The following is a 19,376-nucleotide window of genomic DNA, read 5'->3' as shown; positions in this document are numbered from 1 at the left end:
CACAATTGAAAAATTTTTTTAATGCATGAAAATTTATAGCTCAATTTTCGAGGCTTCAAATTTGTATAGTATTCATTTGTAAAACTTCAACAAATGAAAAGACCCACTTTAAATAAACTGTCCTTTCAACAAGTTTTAGTATCTAAATTAAGCACTTGAGCTAATATGGATAAAATGCAAAATGAAGCTGAATTGAGAGGTTATTAAGAATGAAAATTACGGACATGGCGCCTTACTGAGTCCTTACTGTGTGTGCTGTTTAGTGTGGCAAAATCTCACCGGCAATATCATAATGGTCTATTTTAGTACATTTTTGGATACCAAAGTGACAAGGTTAGCATTTTTTTCCTTGAATTTTTCTCATGACTATCTCTACATACTTCACACCCCCAAATTATTCACATTTAGACTTCTAAAAATGATCTTGAAGAAAAACCAGAGCAATCTGGTCTAAATTATTTCAAAAACAAAGGGGGCAAAAGGCTACCTTAAATGAGTCTGCATTGGACCATTCAGTTTCAGCAACTGTGCAGTTACGCACAAAAACTGCGAGGCTAAATGTTATGCTCATGAACAGTGCAAGGAAGCCTCAAAGCACAACGCTCAGAACAATGTCACTGTGAACAAATGGGAGAAGTATTTCCAAATTACACAGTAAGAGTGCAGTGCCATGATCTCCAAGAAAGTACAAGACTATCAATTTAGCAAAACTCAAGGAATTCAGGTTGGGAAACTGTATCAATGCATAGATAAAAACAATGAGTTAACATTTGTATATATTTGAGAAAAAAGTGCAAACTGACAATTCTACTGAAATTCTTTGGAACGTGACACAATACAGTAATAAATTTTGATAAGATATTCTAATAAAATAAGATGTTCAAGTGGAAATTAAGATATTCTGAACCTCTAAATCTGCAATACTGAATATACAACAAACATCTTCAACTTAGAATAACTGCTCATCGAGTTTCTTGATTTCAATTCTTTCAAAAGAGATTAGCATTTCTTTATAATTTTCTGGTGTTAAAAACCAAAAACATAAACACTGGTAATCCAGAAATATATTCTTAAAGAACTTAACTCAGTGGCTTGTCATTGGCCACCAACTTTTACCTTATACCCACTCAAATTCATAGGGGGAAAATCATATCCATTTATATTCAACATCTGAAAAAAGTACATTAAAAAATAATTCTAGTTGTAACTAGATAATTTCTGTGGCACCAAATGAAAGAACTAATTCTCAAAATCCAAATCTATGCAGACCAACCTATTCATTCTATGGATAAGGTAATGAAGGTTCACATAAATTATATAACTTGCCCAAGATCTCCTTACTGGTAAATGAGAATATCTCACTATCTTGATCTTTAAGGTCGTCCTTTCCTGCTTTAGAACTTCGACGAGTCAGTAAACAATTACTAAATATAAAAAGTCTTAAAAACAATTTGTAAGGTATATGTTAGATTTATTACATAGGAAGTAAAGGGCTTCAACCTTTCAGAAATTAGTATTTCAAACTTACACTGAGTATGTTAAGTATATGGGTCAAATTGATCCAATTTATTTCTAAACAGAAAATGGTTAACAGTTTAAGGCACTCATTATTAAGCACATAATTGACACTCAATTTATTGATCGATAACAGATGAAAGCAGAAATAGTTTGCTTTTAAAGTCTTAACATAATTTGGAAATGTGAGATGTGGTTAAATATGCAACAAATCTCAGAAAACTGGAGAGAATCTTCTCTAAGAACCAAAGTTCATGGCTTTGTCTAACATGCACAGCAGAAAATGATTCCAGAACCAGTTTGGTCAAAACCAGTCTCCCGCAGTTTATCTTTAAAGCAAAGTAAAGACCTGAAACTAGTTGTTTTAATTTAGAATCACAAATACTCATCAATGATGACAGAAGAGTTCCTGGAAACATTTCTACAGCAAGCATGTACACATAGCCAGTGTCTAAATTTCAGGTGTTACCTAGTGTGGTTTACATGGAACGATAAACATTTTTAAAAATGCACACATTATAGTAACTCTGAGTTATCAATAATTCATCACTCACAAAAATTTCAGCATTTGAGCACAGGACAAAATGAATACTTTACCAAGAACTGCCGGCACATTTCAGACAGAAGCCAAAACATGCAGCAAAAAAGGAAAAGGCACTAACAGAAATTGAGGAGAAAAGAGTAAATTACAGCTCCATAACTTTTTTATACTGTAATTATGATTGGATTCTTAAAACTATTAAAAGTGATCACCTTATAAATATTCAGCAGACTACACAAGGCAACATACTACCTGCATCCTGTCAGTTAAATTCCTAATTACAAAAATGCCAACTGACAACAGACCTTACATATGCCTAACCAAATATGTTTTATACTAATAAATGTAAAAATCATTTCTGCAGATGCTAAACAATAAAGAGCACATTAATCATCTTAACTTTTCAATATTAAGTCTCTAGGTTTCAGAAAGTTTTGTTTTTTACTATTATACATTCATACCTGCCATTGCAGCTGAAATCATGTGTACCTGGGTAGAATCAGGATCAAATACATCGTTCAACTTTTCCTTGCAGTTTGAGTAAGCAGCAAAGTATATTGCTCTAAAATAAAGATTAAAATGTATCAATAAGCATGTTACTAAATTCTTGGGATTAAATGTAAATTAATCCTCATAATTTTAGAATGGAGAAATCTAAAAACATTAACAAAGTCTTAGCCACATTCTCATGTAATATTAGATGAATTTACACATTTTTTTTTATAAATACCCTGAAGTACTTTTTGTACTGACTCATTAAAAAAAAGGACAAACAAATGTAAAGTTCCTAATGTCCATCCTCAAACAAACAGATCCCCCGCTCAATACTCTGACATGCACTTAGCAACTGACTGACTGAAACAGAAAGTATTCGTATAAGATTTTGATGACTGGAAACCCCTTGAATGAGTAAGGCTGTAAGTCTTGTGCAATGCTAAGGCTAGAGTAAATACACTTAGCTGAGTTAAGTAAATTTGGTATGAGTACTTTAACAAATGTATAATTTTTTTGGTGGGGAGTGGTGGGTAGAGCTAATCTAACAGGGTTGTCCAGTTAGCCAATTGTTCACAGTGTGGTACTGATAACATCAAGGTCAAGGGTTTGATTCCCTGTGCTGGCCAGCCACTAAAAACAAGAAAACAAAAAACAAAACAAAAAAACAAAGTATATGGTAAACAATTTTGAAATACTGGAATATATTCTAATCTATATTACACATAGTAATTCACAGTATCCTTAAACAGACAAAACATTTCCAACAAAAGAAATCAGGCCCATTTTAGTTCAGGATATATCGTTTTCCAATGTGTGTAAACAGTCCATTAAATTTGTAAATGCTGACTATGACTTTATGCATCCCCACTACCTCCTCAATGTTTAACTTTCCAGGCACTGAATTATTTGCTTGCTGTATGAAATATCCCATTACTTCCCAACAATCCTGACTACCTGTCCAATAACGGACAGAGTAGACAAGTACAAACAGGGAGAGTATCACCATTGTGCCTTTTTTAAAAAAAACACAAAATTAAGTTAAAACAAAACATTCTAGACTGGCTGGTTAGCTCAGTTGGTTACAGCATGGTATTATAACACCAAGGTCAAGGGTTCAGATCCTCATACTGGCTAGCTGCCCTCCTCCCCTCCCCCCAAAAAAGAAAAAAAAATTCTACTTTATGAGAAAACACAGGATACACTTGATGCCAAATTGTGAAGGTGGAATAAACAATGCATTCCTAGAAATCAATCAGAAAAAAGACATCCTAATGAGAAAATAGGCATGGAATATATACAGGCAACTCACAGAAGACACACACAAATTGACAAATTACCAAAAAAGGGGGTGTAACTGCTCAAAAATTATACAAGTGCATATTAAAACAGTAAAAAATCATTTCATTCCATTTGGCAAGTATTAAAAAGATGGGTAACAGCCAGCATTTTGTAAGGATGTGGATAAAGAGCAACTAATTCACTATTTGAGAATAAAAAAATGGTATGCCTTTTTAGAAGGCAATTCAGTAATATTTACTAGTTTTAAATGGACATATGCCATTTTATCCAGAAATCTTACTTTTAAGTAACCATCGTAAAAAAGCATACTTCTTTAACTACTCAAAGATAAAGGTTCAGGTATCTTCACAAAACCATTATTTTTAACAAAAATCTGAAAATAATCTAATTATATATCAATAAAGAAATGCTTATTAATGATTAAGTCATAAAACACAATCAAAAAACACCCCACATATTATCATGAAAAGAGCATCAAGATAAATTACATTAAATATTTAGTATGATTCAATTTATGTAAAGTAGACTATAATAATGTAAGTATACATGTTTTTATGCAGTATATGATAATCCAGAAAAAGTTAGTGGAAGATTATATACCAAACTGTTTATTAATGGTGGTTATCTATAAGGAGAAGAGTGTATTATGTGGGAAGGTGCACAGGGTGAGAAGTGATGTGCTTAAGATGAAATGCCACACTTTCTCTCTCTCTCTATATATTTTAAGGTTTTACAGTGAGGTTGCAATTTTGGATAATTTCTTTTTTTTTTTTTCTTTTCTTTTCTTTTTTTTTTTTGTCTTTTTGTCTTTTTTCCGTGTCCGGCAACGGATCGCAACCCTCAGTGTCGCCCCCGTACCGGACCGGGGACCGGCAACGGGATCGCAACCCTCGGTGTTGCTCCCGCGCCCCGCTCAGCCAGTGAGCGGGAACCGGTCCGCATGTGGGATCCGAACCCTCGGACGGGAGCGCCGCTGCGCTTCCCAAGCGGCGCACTATCCAGTGCGCCACCGGGCCGGCCCAATTTTGGATAATTTCTTAAAGAAAGAAGAGAACCCACAAAAAAGTTGAAACACAATAAAGAATAATACATAAATCTGGTACACAGTTTGGACAGAGAGAGCTGCGTATGCATTTTCATCCTAAATATGAACTTTGTACAGTGCTCTACCATGGGAGAAGCCAACAATTTAAGATAAAATGGTATCAAAGAAAAATGACAAAGTAATGTTTTCAGGACTTTTTGGCTTCTTTAATGGAACCATTCTGTTTGGCTTGTCTCCTAAGCCAAAAAATGGCTTAGTTTTAGTATTCCAGGTCTTCCCCTTTCCTACTGCTAGTTCCATTAGCTGTTCCTTTAGTTATTAATTTCTTTCTTTGTTTTTGCCTTTTGAAGTTGGTGCAAAAACTGCTTCACAATGATCTCACTAAGAGGTCCTTTACACCTCTCCACATGGTGCACAGCACCCATCCTTGTAGATGGCTACTGATCTCAAACCACAGTGCTTCACCCTTACCACCAGGGCTTCTCTTCAGCATCTCCCTTCATTAGGCTTCCTTTACTATGGTAGGTACTGAGCCTGTCTCTTACTGCCCTTCAATGCCACAAAAATTCTCATGCTTTTAGACTTCTTGTCCCTTTCTTCAACCCTGTTCTAAGCCCTGACTCCCTTCCTAGCTCTTTGTTTCTACTTTTCCATCTTGTTTATTTGAAGTTAATTTCTATGTAGAGTCAAAAAGAAACACTAACTTCAACTGGAGCACAGAAAGGATAGCTATCAGAAGCAGAAAAATTTACATATATCCTAAATATTATTACACCTCTAAGTCCAAGAGAAACATTTAAAAGAATGCTTATTTTCCTTAGAGACAAAATTTTTCAAGATGCAAGAGTTGGTTTATTTAAATTTACAAAAACTAGGGCCAGCCCGTGGCTCACTTGGGAGAGTGTGGTGCTGATAACATCAAGGCCACGGGTTAAGATCCCGTTACCGGTCATCTTTAAAAAAAAAAAAAAAAAAAAAAAATTTACAAGAACTAACGAACACCTACCTCAAAATATCAGGAGTAGTTTATGGGCTTAGCCCTGTGTAGATTTTCAATTTCCACCTCCCCCCAACAAACATTCTAACTCCTCAGGTCAGTAGAGAGTATAAGCATCCCCCTAGGAGGACTCAAAACATAGCCACTAGCTGTAAGGAAATTTCCAGACAGACTTATCCTGCAAATATTACTAATTTTATACCTCCTATTCTATGCAATATAATATAAAGATAAGTGTTATCTTCACTATTTACAACTTTGAATATAACACCGACATAAAAATCTCAGGTCCATCCATAAAATTAAAAATTTTAACTCTTATCTATAAATACAGTGCTCATTAAACCTTTAGCTATACTATGCTATGGTTCTTCATTCCCCCCCAGTACAAGACTGTCAAAAATTTAATGCAAATACTGTACCTTCTTCCCTTACATTATGGAACATATCCTATGTATGCATATTACTACTGTTAATTTCTAACACTTCTGAAATACTCTTGGTCTTCGAAATACCCAGTACCAGAAAAAAGGAACAGAAACCCCCCTCCCAAAAAAACCCAGTACCATATCCTGCCAACAAGCATTACTTGATCACATAAATTTGTTCTGATTAGCATCTGAAATCCTTAAAAAGAAAATCAAGTATTTTAACTTCCCATAAACAATGAAAACTGCATTTATAAATTTAACTTCATCTACAAATGATTAAATACAAGTGCTTTGTAAAAGAAAGACTGCCATAATTTTGCTTAACTTTAAAATGATTGTTTACCTGGAAGGAGCCACCCCCACTAAATTGGGGCCTAATCCTCTAAACAAGGAACGAGGCCCTTCTTTTTCCAAGATCATTCTGTAAGAGAAAAAAAATTATATTAGAAAGAAATGTCCTTCAAAGTCTGCTATTTTATTTCCTTTGTATAGCAAAGTGAGAGTCTAAATCCCTATATCTGTATTATAATATATAATGCTTCTCTGGTCAGTTTTCCTTACTTATAAAAATCTGGTTTTTTAAACAATAGTATAAATTATTGAAGACTGATAATAGATTTACTAGTGATAATGAAAAGAACTCCACTCAGATTCTTTCCTAAAATATTTTGAAAACATGATATAGATTTCTACATTTATTTTTAGATTATCATGCTACTCTTATCTTTAATCTCTTTGTTTTTACTATCTTTACCAGCAAATTGAATTCCTGATTAGAAATGTAGTTCCTTCCCAGTTTTGCGGTCTTTTACTTGATACTGGACAACACTCTCAGTAATACAATATTATCTCATGCAACTACTCCAGGGACCCTAATATCCTCTAGGGTACTACAGTGGTTGACCTGTTATTTCTCACTCCACTCAGTTAACAATTACTATATATTGAATACTTACTGCATAAAGAGCTCTTTATGACTAGGCAGAGTTAGGAGAAAGAAATGAGGGAGTGAAGCCACTAACACTGAGAAATTTGCTGTCCAGTTGTGGCAAAAAGAACTATACTGAAACAAATAATTTAACAGACCATATTAACAAGCAAATATAGTACAAGCTAGATACATATATGTCCAGCAGAGAAAGGAACAGAGAGGTGTGTCTAAGTCACAGAAGGCTTTCTGAGAATAATTTTTTTTTTTTGGCTGGCTGGTAAGGGGACCCGAACCCAGGACCTTGGTGTTATAACGTCTAACCAACTGAGCTAACTGGCCAGTCTGAGAGTAAATTTTGAAATGAAGTTTAGAAGTGAGAAAGAACAGAAGATCGAAGAAAAGTAGGCATTTTAATTCAGAGTTAACAGACTATGCAGAGTGGTTCTTGAATATCTATATACTTAGGAATATCTCTTGAAAGATAGTTGAGCATCATGGTTAATTAAAGGCCTGAGCCGAGCGGCCAGACTTCTTAGGTATGAAGCCCAATATTGTAAAGTGGTTAACTGTAAGACTACAGAGAAACTTCTCTTTCATCCTTAGTTTCATTAGCAATAAATAAAGAAAAATAATACCTCATTACTGGGTTACTGTGAGGATTAAATAAATTAATACATATAGAGCTTAAAAGAGGGCCTGAAAAAGTGAGGAACTAAAACAGAGCCCAGAGGGATTACTAAAGTTCCTGTGAGAAAGATAAGGTCAAATCACTGAAAAATATAATAAAAAATACATCACAGAGGTGAGAAGAAGAATTTTAAGGAGAGGTAATCAGAGGTAATATATCTCAAAAATCATATTAATTTTCCTATTATTAATCAAAGTATTTATACATAATTATGGCATTTTAATCCAAAATTGTTAATAATTTTATGCTACCTATTCATGTACTTAGGTAACCAAATTTTAAAAAAGAAAACACTGATGAAATCTTTTGGTAGCAAAGGTAAACACACAGGATGAGTTTATTTGCTACTACAAAATAAACACTAGTGAACCAGGTTCAAATAGATTAAGTACTAAGTGAGCTGACAAGGCAGACACACATGGCACTCAGTTATATACACAAGTTTAAACATGTAAAACCTGATTTTAATCATTTTGAAATTTAAAATCCAATTGCAACATAACAAAGTATGGTAAAATGTAAATGCAAATCTTTTTCAAACCATCAGGAAATGTCAAACACATACTACACCGAATAACATTTTAAAATCAGAAGAACTCTGCTTAAAGTCTCAGTTATATTTAGATTACATAGAAATCAGATTGCCATTAATTGGATATACTTTATTTGTGTGAGTACTTGGAAAGTTAAAAACACACACAAAATGAGTTAGCCTTAACGTGATCATATTTCAAAAATAAATGAATTAATAATCCAAAATAAAATACCTATAATAGCTACAGAAAAGAAATTCATTGGCTAAATGTAGAAAACTATTCTAAATACACATGATTTGGAAATAATATTAAATTTTATATTACCCTTTTAACCGTTCTTTTCTATGAGGAATTATCATTTCTAATGGAAATAATTCACAGTAACTTGTCATTTAAGTTTATAAAGAACCTTTTTAAATGTAGAATATAAATAAATAAACATGGGAATCACTAAGGTACACCAAAACAATTTATGAATACTGTGGTCTCACTTTAAGCAATGGAGAGGTCCAGGAGAGACTACTCGGTTGACACTGGCTCCAGCCATGGTGTTCAGCTGAACTTCAGATATATAAAGTGTCACAGAAGATGACTGCAGCCGTGTTTTTACAACTTCCAGTGGACATGTCAGAATAGCTCCCACTGTACCACCACATCTAAAAAAAATGAGAAAAAACTTATCCACTTAATTCTTTAGTACACATGCCCAGAGCTGTAACCCAAGTGGGCACCTGGAACAATGCCAATATACTAAAATTTTAAATATTTAATGGTTTTAGAAGACGAATTTTTTTTTTTCTTAGATGACCGGTAAGGGAATCTTAACCCTTGACTTGGTATTGTCAGCACCACGCTCTCCAAAGTGAGCTAATCAGCCATCCCTATTATAGGGATCCAAACCTATGGCCTTGGTGTTATCAGCACCACACTCTCCCAAGTGAGCCACGGGCTGGCCCTAAGTAACTTTTTAAACTTTCACTTATTTAACTGCATACAAACACCTTCAGTAGCTTAAAAAAAATAAAATAACAACAACAACAAAAATACCGAACTTAATAATCTAGCAAGAATAATTAGCTAGAAGACCTCAAATTGTAGGTGTTGCTACGAAAATTTGTAAGTCACACATTGTGGCTTTAAATATTGTTCTAAGGGTTGGTTTAGTGCTCTTTGCCCATGTATGACTCATGACTCTGCTGAAACATAGACCATTATTTATGGTATATCCTATCTTTCAAACTACAGTCCTTTCAAATCTCAAGATATGATCTTCTGAGCCATAAGAAATAAATCACTGATGACCAATCATACATATTTCTATTTTAAATATCCAAATACTCAGAAATATTTCACCTACAAAAAAATATGACATCGGAGTATCACAATCAGTATTTGTGAGGCCCACATGTAGACATCTGTGCAGAGTACGTAGACTCAGAAGAATCCAAATTAAATAAAAAGCCTGATCACCAGAACAACAATGAAATAAAAGCTATTAACAGCTGACATTATTTGAATTGTTTAAAGGCAAGTAAGAGAAAGGCTGAGTAATTATTCTTTTTAAATACAGGAGTGGGAAATAATTTTCTCTTAACGCATTACTAGCTACCGAAGCCCTGAGAAACTGCTTTCTAATCCAAAGAATAAAATCATTCAGAAGATATCTCACTGCAGTGAAAGAGAAAAGCAGAGTCAGGGCCGGCCCTGTGGCTCACTCGGGTGAGTGCGGTGCTGTTGGTGCCGAAACCGCGGGTTCGGATCCTATATAGGGATGGCCGGTGCGTTCACTGGCTGAGTGTGGTGCGGATGACACCAAGCCGAGGGTTGCGATCCCCTTACCGGTCAAAAAAAAGAAAAGCTGAGTCAGAGGTTAACATGGACCTTCAAAATGGGCACTAAAGAAAGAAAAAGAAGGTGGGAAGAAGAGGGGGCAAAAAAAAAAAAGAAAGAAAAAGAAAAGCAGCCCACCAAAGGAATATACTAAACGATTCTACCTCCAGAAATAAAAAATATGTGTGTGTGTGTATAAGACGTCAAGTATGGATAATATATAAAATGAAAGCAGGCAAGGCAACGTTAATATCACTCCAAATTAAATTTAAAACAAGAAATTATGAAATAAGATGAAGAAAATTTCACACTGATTTAACAGTACATGCCACCAAAAAAACTAAATAAAAACAAATTGTATGCTAATGTAAGAGTAGCAGATTTATACAAAACTATTAAAATAGAGAACATCTATATTTAAAGTAATAAAACTTGACTCTTACCTCACACTATATTTAAAAAGTAACCCAAAATGAATCATAGACCTAAATATAAAAACATGAAACTATAAAACTTCTAGAAGAAAACACCTGGAGAACTATCTTCTTGACTTTGGGTTAGGCACAGATTTCTTTCTTTTTTTTTGGCGGCTGGCCAGTATGGGGATCCGAACACTTGACCTTGGTGTTGTCAGCACCATATTCTACCACCTGAGCCAACTAGCCAACCCAGGTGCAGATGTCTTAAATAAACAACAAAGAAACTGTTAAGAAAATGAAAAGACAAGCCACAGACTAAAAACATTTGCAAATCATATACCAGGATAAAGTTCTTGTATTCAGAAACACTTACAATCCAATAATAACAAACTCAATAAAAAATACTTGATAGAGATTTAACACTTTACCAACGATACAGGGATGCAAGTAAACACATAGAAAGGTTTTTCAAAATTGTTTATCATCAGGGAAATGCAAAGTAAGTGCATAATGAGATACCACTGCACAGACTGACAAAATCTAGTGTTGTTGAAGCGGGTGACTGGAAATCTCATATATATTGCTGGTAGGAATGCAAAACGGTACAGCCATTTCAGAAAACAGGTTGACAGTTTCTTACAGCATTACTATAATCTCATTCCCAGGTACTGACCCAAGAAAAATAAACAAATATGTCCACACAAAGACCTGTCCAAGAATGTTCACAGCAGCTTTACTTTTAATAGCTAAAAACTGGAAACAACTCAAATATCCATCAACTAGTGAAGGATAGATAAAATTGTTCTACAGTTACACAATGGAATAAAAAACCACAACCTGGATGAATCTCAAAAGCATTATGCTAACTGAAAAAAAGCCAGACACAAAAGGTTTTCTTTCTATGGCATTTTCAATTTTATGATATTCTGGAAAAGGCAAAACTAGAGGGATAGAGATGAAATCAGTTGTTACGAAAGAGTAGGGGAGGAGGAAGGAAATGACTGCAAGAGGCATGGGGAAATTCTTGGAATGATAGAAATGCTTTGTTATCTTCATTAATGTAGTTATTACAGGACTTCATACATTTGCCCAAATTCATTGAAATGTACACTTAATGAAAGGTGGATTTTATCGTATGTAAGTAATACCTTGATAAATCTTACTAAAAAAGAATGTGAAAACTAGTAGCAACTTTTAATATATGAACTACCTGAAGGTGAACATATTTATATTATGTGAAACATTTAACCATAATAAAGTTAATATTTTTTTAATTCCACTCACAGCCTTAAACAGAAAATTAAAAGTTTAATCCCCCAAAAGAAAATGCCAAAAAAAAAATGTCAAAACCATAATTATATTGACAGATAAACATAACTTGATTAAAAAGAGTAGGCTTATAGCAGATTTTAAACAAAATTAAATAGCTCTAGGAGAGAACTCTATACTCAGTAAATAAGAAACATATTATTTTAAACAGCCATGAAATAGTTTTAAAACCTGATAACATATAAGGCCACAAGGCGAATCTTAGAAGCCACAGTTTATGGTAATTGTTAAGCGATAAGTGGTAAGAGAAAAGAGTCATCACACAGTACACTGCACACAATGAAGAGCTCAAAAGAACTCAGGGTAATACACACCACGTTCACACTACAATAGTGATTTATTTACAGCAAATCATACTTGTTTTTATTTGAATTTGCCTAATTCCTTTTTTAGCTGCTTAATAATATATATTTACTTTGTAAATTTATTAAACATAAAACAGCCTCAAAATCTGTAATAAACATGCACATTTGTTTTGGTTTTACATTCACATTTACATTTACAAAACCTAAAAAATGTATTCTTGAATATGAATTAGACATACCTTGGTATCTGTGGAGGATTGGTTCCTTGACTCCTGCAGATACCAAAATCTGAGAATGCTCAAGTCTCTCATATAAACTGTCATAATATCTGCATATAATCTACCCACATCCTCCTGTATACTTTAAATTTCTTATATCTAATATAATTTAATGCTATGTAAATAGTAGTTGTACTGTAGTTTATTGTATTATTTCTTACTGTTGTATTGTTATTTTTTACTTATTTTAAAAATATTTTTAATCCATGGCTGGTTGAATCCACAGATTTGGAATCCACGGATATGAAAAACTTCTAAAAAATATACTCAATGAACATGAATTAATTCTATAATTAATGCTAATAAAAACAAACACACAAAAAGCAAAGTTAGCACGTAAGGCCATGATTCCTACCTACCCAGCCATTCCTGTTTCCAAGAGAATAAACTCAGTACACAAAGAAAACAAACAGACAAACAAAAAACCAGGGAAAAACAATACCTATGCCTCACAGTCTTGATGTAAAGATGATATATGATTTAATCCATGTAAAATATTTTCTAAAGTGCCACATAGAAAATGCTAAATAAATATTAGCTACTGAGGTTATGTGTCTATTACTGACAGTAAACTGTAAAATTATGTAATAGAGCTATTACAAATATTTTATAGCCAGACCACAGACAAGATATATACTATGATTCTTAAAAACCACTTCAACAAATAAAATACATAATGAAGATCTTAACTGTACACAGGGAGGAGGTGGTATAACGGGGTGTATACGTAACCACTTAGGTTGTCCTGAAGCAGTTTTACATTATAACATGCAATAATATTTAAATATGAGTACTGAAGGCTAACAATCATCAGTTGGAATGGCAATAAAGAAATACAGAGGTTTTCTGATATTCAACTATCCTCAAGTCCCACTAGTTGTGTATTTTAAACTTCCTCTCATACTTCTCACCATCCCTACTGCAAGGGCCTTAAAGCAGACTCTCATTTCTTGCCTTCTAACTGGTCTTTCTTCCCTTTTATCCAGTAATGTGGCCATGAGTTAAGATCAGTTGTAAGGTTTAGCCAATGTAATTTGCTACTATAATAAAGTTCAAGATGGGATGCTTTACTATTAAAAAAAATTATAATTCAAATTTATTTCTATAAAAAAGTCATCACGCATTTGCGCTATGTTTTCTTAACTGGCAAAGAATTCCAAGTAGAGAACAGCAAAGTTTGATAACAAAAGAGCATACAAGTTCTTTATTCTGTAACATCAAAAATCCTGAGAAGACAATTCCTAGATTATGAGTCTAACAAAACTGTTATATGTCACTATACACTTGGTATATCCAGATCAGAACATCTAAACTATATATTCTTAGTGAAAATACCTGGATCAATACTCATTTAAGTTTTATAGCCAAATGTTATATATAGTATTTTAAAGACATGAGAAAGTCAAGGTTGCTTGGTGAGACAGATAATCATAATTATGCATTGATTTTATAGAATATTTAAGAATTGTTTAACACAGTTATTACTAGACACCATAAAGGTGTATAAAACGTAACATGTAAACATTTCCTTGATCTTTGCCAAATGTACAGTAAGTCAATCAAGTTGTCTCAGTTATCTACTGGAATGCAAACACATTCTAGCCTATAGTAATACTGCATATGCTAACAAAATCAAACTTTGGGGAGCACAGATAAGAACTTTCAAGTGTTGCTTCTACTTATTGCTTATTATACATAATGAGAATAAAAATTCTGGCATGCCAGGGGTCTACTTAAGGGCCTTTACAGACTTCTCAAATAAAGGAGTGGGGAAAAGCATCTTAGTGTTTTTGTTAACAAAAAAACCTTGTGCAAATAGGTCTTGTACGAAAGAACAAGGCCTCTGCTGGGGGCCTCAAAGTGCTCTCTCACACAAATGATAGCAACATAGGAATGAAAAGTTGGTGTGTGTGTGGGGGGGGGGGGACAGAAAAAGGGAAAGAGAAACTGTTCACCAAATAAATATGAATAGCAATCAGACCAACTTCAGCCATGATGCCAAGAGTAAGGAATCACTAAGTCAGGTGCACAGACATAAAAGCCCATCAGCTGGATAGACCCAAGCTGCTAAACCGCTAGATCCAGTTCCCCTGCCTTTAAAGCACTTTTACCAGCCTTACCTGGGGGAAAACCTAAGGTACCTCAGGATTCTAAGAAAAGGGTGGGTCATGGGGAAAAAACCAGGATTTCAAGACTGTGATTGTTAAGACATATGTCCTTAATATTAATCTTTTGTCCATGTATGGACCAGAAAACTTGTTTTTAATAGGCAAGGTAATTTATAAATGAACAAAATATTTTCTGAATAGGTCCACAATATTGATGGGTGTATACATTTAAAAAGGCACTTTAGAATTTATTTTTGTTAACTTTAGGCAAACTATTTTGTCAGACAACTGCAGTGTTTAGGTCTGTATACCAAAATAAATAGGTTAAAATACTTTGTCATTTTTCTGCCTGCAGGTAATACTCTACTGCAATTTACTAACTAGGGCATTTTTAAATTAAGAAATATCACTAAAGCAGAGACTTCATTAAGAGGTTAGACAAACGTAAGGAGTTTTTCAATCTTAAAACATGCAGCCTGTTTCTGGAATTCCATAAATATAATTAAGGAAGTCTTACCAAAAATTGTTTCTCTGGTAGCATATATGTGTAAGTATTTTCTCTGAAGCTTTCGTGTTTGGGAAAGAAACAACAGAAGTTATTGAAATGGTGAAGGACATTTTCGAAATACTTGATAGACTCACTTATGAAAAGTCAGACAGATATGAATAGTTGAGGAAAAAAAGGTATTTTTTTTTAGGTACATAAAAGGGATCTTCAAAAATTCACTGAAAGAGGCATATTATCTTTTAATTGCATTTTTCCCTTAACTTTTTGGAGTACCCTCATATAGGGTTTCTGATGCAGGAAAAATTAACAGGTTGTTATTATTTTGAATGCTAAAGCAAAATCAAGATTAATAATACTAAAAAACAGAAAATATCAGCCAACAACTTATATAAACACAGAAGCAAGGAAGGAAGCTCTGCTACACAGCCCAAGATGCAGTTGTACAGTCTTCACTTTAATTTAAGGTAAACAATAAGACATTAGACTGAGGACTAAAAAAATCCATTATAAAAACAAAATATGCTCGGGCTGGCCCGGTGGCGCACTGGAGAGTATGCCGCTTGCGAGCACAGCGGCGCTCCTGCCGAGGGTTCGGATCCCATGTGGAGACCGGTTCCTGCTCACTGGCTGAGCGCGGTGCGGGCGCAACACCGAGGGTTGCGATTCTGTTGCCGGTCCCCAGTACGGGCGTGACACCGAGGGTTGCGATCCCGTTACCGGTCAGTAAAAAAGATAAAAAGGAAAAAAAAAAAAAATATGCTGAGGAACTGTGGTAGGTCAAAATAAAGGTAAATTTCCCCCATGAACTACTATTTTCTTTGTTCCCCTTTGCAGCAAATCTAAAAGCTGTCAATTTGTTGTCTCCAATTTCGCTCCACTCTGATCAGGCTTTTTCTTAACTGCCCTATTTATCAAAGCCACCAAAGGTCCCCAGTTGTTACATTCAATGGTTAACAGCTCTCAAACATCATCTTAAATGACAATAACATCTGATAGTTCATCACTCACTCCTTCCTAGATACTGTATATTTGCTTCATCTGGATTTCAGGACACTACATTTTCTTAGTCACTCCTTCTAAGTTCTATGCTGGTTCTTCTTTTTCTGATCTCTTTTACTAAAGTCTCCAGAGATTAGTACCTGATCCTGAAGTCCAGATTTATTAAAATTAGTAATTTTTATTGCTTCTGGAACATTCTTAAGTGAAACTGACATTTTTTTCATTACAAGTGCCTCTTGGTAGACTTATGCAGTTGATACAATAACTAGATAATGTATAATTTGATCAAAGTATTTAAAAGTACATTTCATATTGTTTATGTCTCTATCTACGGATATAGTGTTATCAGAGATACAGCTAAAATTAAGTTATATTTACATCCTTTTTGCAGGCTGCCATGATAATGCCTCCATAACTCAATTAACCAAACCAATGACTTTACAAACTCTGAATATTAACTCTGGCAAAAGCATAATGGGACCAAAGGGTGTCTTAAAGAAAGCACGAGTTATGCATGTGAACATGATGCCCAGACCTCATGCCCAGTACTGGTCTGTTTCAAATGTTCTTGCTTTAACAATACAGCTACTGGGCTATCAAAAATCTTTCTGAGATCCTGATAAACACATACTTGAATATATACAACTTTAATTATCAGCAAACCCACCCAAAGGCTCCATATTCAGAAAACCCTTGTCTAAAACTAAATACCACAGTGAAAGGCTACTGTTGGTTCCTTTAAAATATACTGAGCTTAATCCAAAGAACACTTGTATGTTAAGCAGCCCAGGCACAAGAGATCACTCTCCTTTTCCTAATGTGGTTATCATAAAAGTGAAAAATAAATTTCATAGCTTTCAATTTACATAATTCTATCAGGATAAAAAATAAGTCTAACGGGCCGAGCCCGTGGCACACTCGGGAGAGTGCGGCGCTGGGAGCGCAGCAGCGCTCCCGCCTGGGGTTTGGATCCTATATGGGGATGGCCGGTCACCAGCTCACTGGCTGAGCGCGGTGCGGCCGGTCTCAAAAAAAAAAAAAAAAAGTCTAATATTTTATGACGAGCCTAAAAAAGCAACTATGATGTATAAAGAATTAGACATCTTCAATTAATAAGAACAAAGTTACCAACACAACCTGCTTTGCATTTCCACAATGCTTAGCACACAGTAGACTTCCAAAATACTCCACAGAATTGAATTTATATAGAGAGCTGGCAGGATCTTTCAAGACTATTTATCCCTCATTTTACATGTATGAAAAGCTGTTTGGCCTTGAGTAAGTCAATTTTTTACACCTCAGTATTTTTCCATATCTTGAAGGGGCTGATCCATATGGGGACCTTTACCATCCTTCCTAGTTCTTTTTTTTTTTTTTTTTTGTCTTTTTCTGTGTCCAGCAATGGATCGCAACCCTCAGCGCCGCCCTAGAAACCGGACCGGGACCAGCAACGGGATCGCAACCCTCGGTGCCGCTCCCGCGTCTCGCTCAGCCAGTGAGCGGGAACCGGTCTGCATGTGGGATCCGAACCCTCGGCGGGAGCGCCGCCACACTTCCCAAGCGGCGCACTATAGCAGTGCGCCACCGGGCCGGCCCGTCCTTCCTAGTTCTAATGCAACTACATATAAACATAAAATCAAGATGAGATGCAAAGGAAGGGAATTACAAAGATGACCACCTATCTTGCACCAGATCCTACATACCAGTATATCATTTAATACTCTAAATAACCTGCACATTAGACTTTTTTTTTTTGGGGGGGGGGCGGAGCACCAAACTATAAGTTTAGATGCTACAAAAACCCTCCGTTCCTGTTCTTAAAAAAACCAGAAGGGCATAAATTTATTGTTGTAAATTTATTATTACTGTTATTATTTGTTAATAATAACAAAGTGACTGATGTGCCTAAAGCAAACTGGAAAGTTAGTGCAAACAAGCTAATATTTATTTTAAATATAAGTTGTACAGTACTTTAATGATTAAACTTGATATATGAATCCTGAATGCAGAGTAATAGAAATGTTATGTGCTAGAGAAAGGCCTTAGAGTTCACATAAATGAGATCTCATTTCACAGATGAAGCAACTAAAATCAAAGGATTTGTCCACTTTCCACCCAAATTAAAATAGTGGCCAGAACTAGATTTATGGTCTCCTATCTTTCACGGGTTACCATAAGATCTAATTACATGAGGGAATCCAATTATTTACATAACAAGACATCTTTACTCTTCAAAAACCTCCACATAGCTACTGAATTTTAAAAAACGATTTAATTTGCCTGATTATTGGCAGTAAACATTTCAGAAATATGTAGAGCAAACTACCAAAATTGGGTCTCACGGATTAATAGAAAATACTGTCTTTGCACCAGAGGAGTGGCTTGGCCATAATCAGTGTACAATGAATTTTTGTTGAATAAATCTTGCCCACCTAAGTACGTACTTTATCATTGGCGATAGAGTCCTTATGTCCAACTAAAAGCAAGAAACCGTGAATAGAATAGTATTTAAGTGGTCAACATAAAAACAAACTGTAGGGTTTAAGGGGATGCTACTTTATATGGTTATATAGGGGATGCTATTTTATACGGTTAAAAGAGTCTCAGCATAATTTACTGTAGACATTTTTGATAAGAAACTGTAATCCTACAGATAAGAAGTAACTCTTAAAATTTCTGATTCTCGAAATAATTTGAAAGGAACAAATCTAAAGAAAAGGCTAAACTGGTGAGCAAAATAGCTGTAGCACGCATGCTTGCAATCGGGGTACTAAGACTTCAGGCTCAGTCTTAATCTTGTACACATAGTAACTACCGTCAAAGAATCTGACCTCTCCCCGCCTCCACTTTCTCCTTTAAACTGCGGATGTGAAGAGGATTGGTTTACATGTCCGACCCCAAAGGCACTGCGGTTTGCACCATATCACGCAACCTGGAAAAAGCTCGGCAAGGAGACTTTCCAAGTGCTAGAGGCACCCTACACCCGAGTCTTCCCTGCTCGTGCCCGAAGCCCCCCTGAGCACCCACGGCGGCAGGGCCGCGCCCGGAAACCAGCCGCCCGAGGTCCAAGGCAGGGCGCCCGCGACGAAAGGCCGGCCCGCCCGCGCGGCGAGCGCGGACCT

At 35.1% G+C, this 19,376-nt stretch overlaps 1 protein-coding gene across 1 annotated transcript in view; it reads right to left on the bottom strand.

Annotated features, from left to right (window-relative positions):
* Positions 1 to 19,376, bottom strand: part of SLC25A36 (solute carrier family 25 (pyrimidine nucleotide carrier ), member 36) — a 32,294-nt gene that overhangs the window by 11,719 nt on the left and 1,199 nt on the right. Inside the window, exons 2-4 of the mRNA XM_008586637.1 lie at positions 8,970 to 9,134; positions 6,667 to 6,744; positions 2,518 to 2,618 (exon numbers count right to left, since the gene is read on the bottom strand). Coding sequence (XP_008584859.1) covers positions 2,518 to 2,618; positions 6,667 to 6,744; positions 8,970 to 9,134 — 344 coding nt within the window. The remainder of the gene's footprint in view (positions 1 to 2,517; positions 2,619 to 6,666; positions 6,745 to 8,969; positions 9,135 to 19,376) is intronic.

This window comes from Galeopterus variegatus, unplaced genomic scaffold, assembly GCF_000696425.1.
Source record: "Galeopterus variegatus unplaced genomic scaffold, G_variegatus-3.0.2 Scaffold111, whole genome shotgun sequence".
In the NCBI taxonomy this organism is placed as follows: Eukaryota; Metazoa; Chordata; class Mammalia; order Dermoptera; family Cynocephalidae; genus Galeopterus; species Galeopterus variegatus.
Note: the sequence above shows the minus strand (reverse complement) of the source record. Positions and strands in the feature narration are given on the sequence as shown.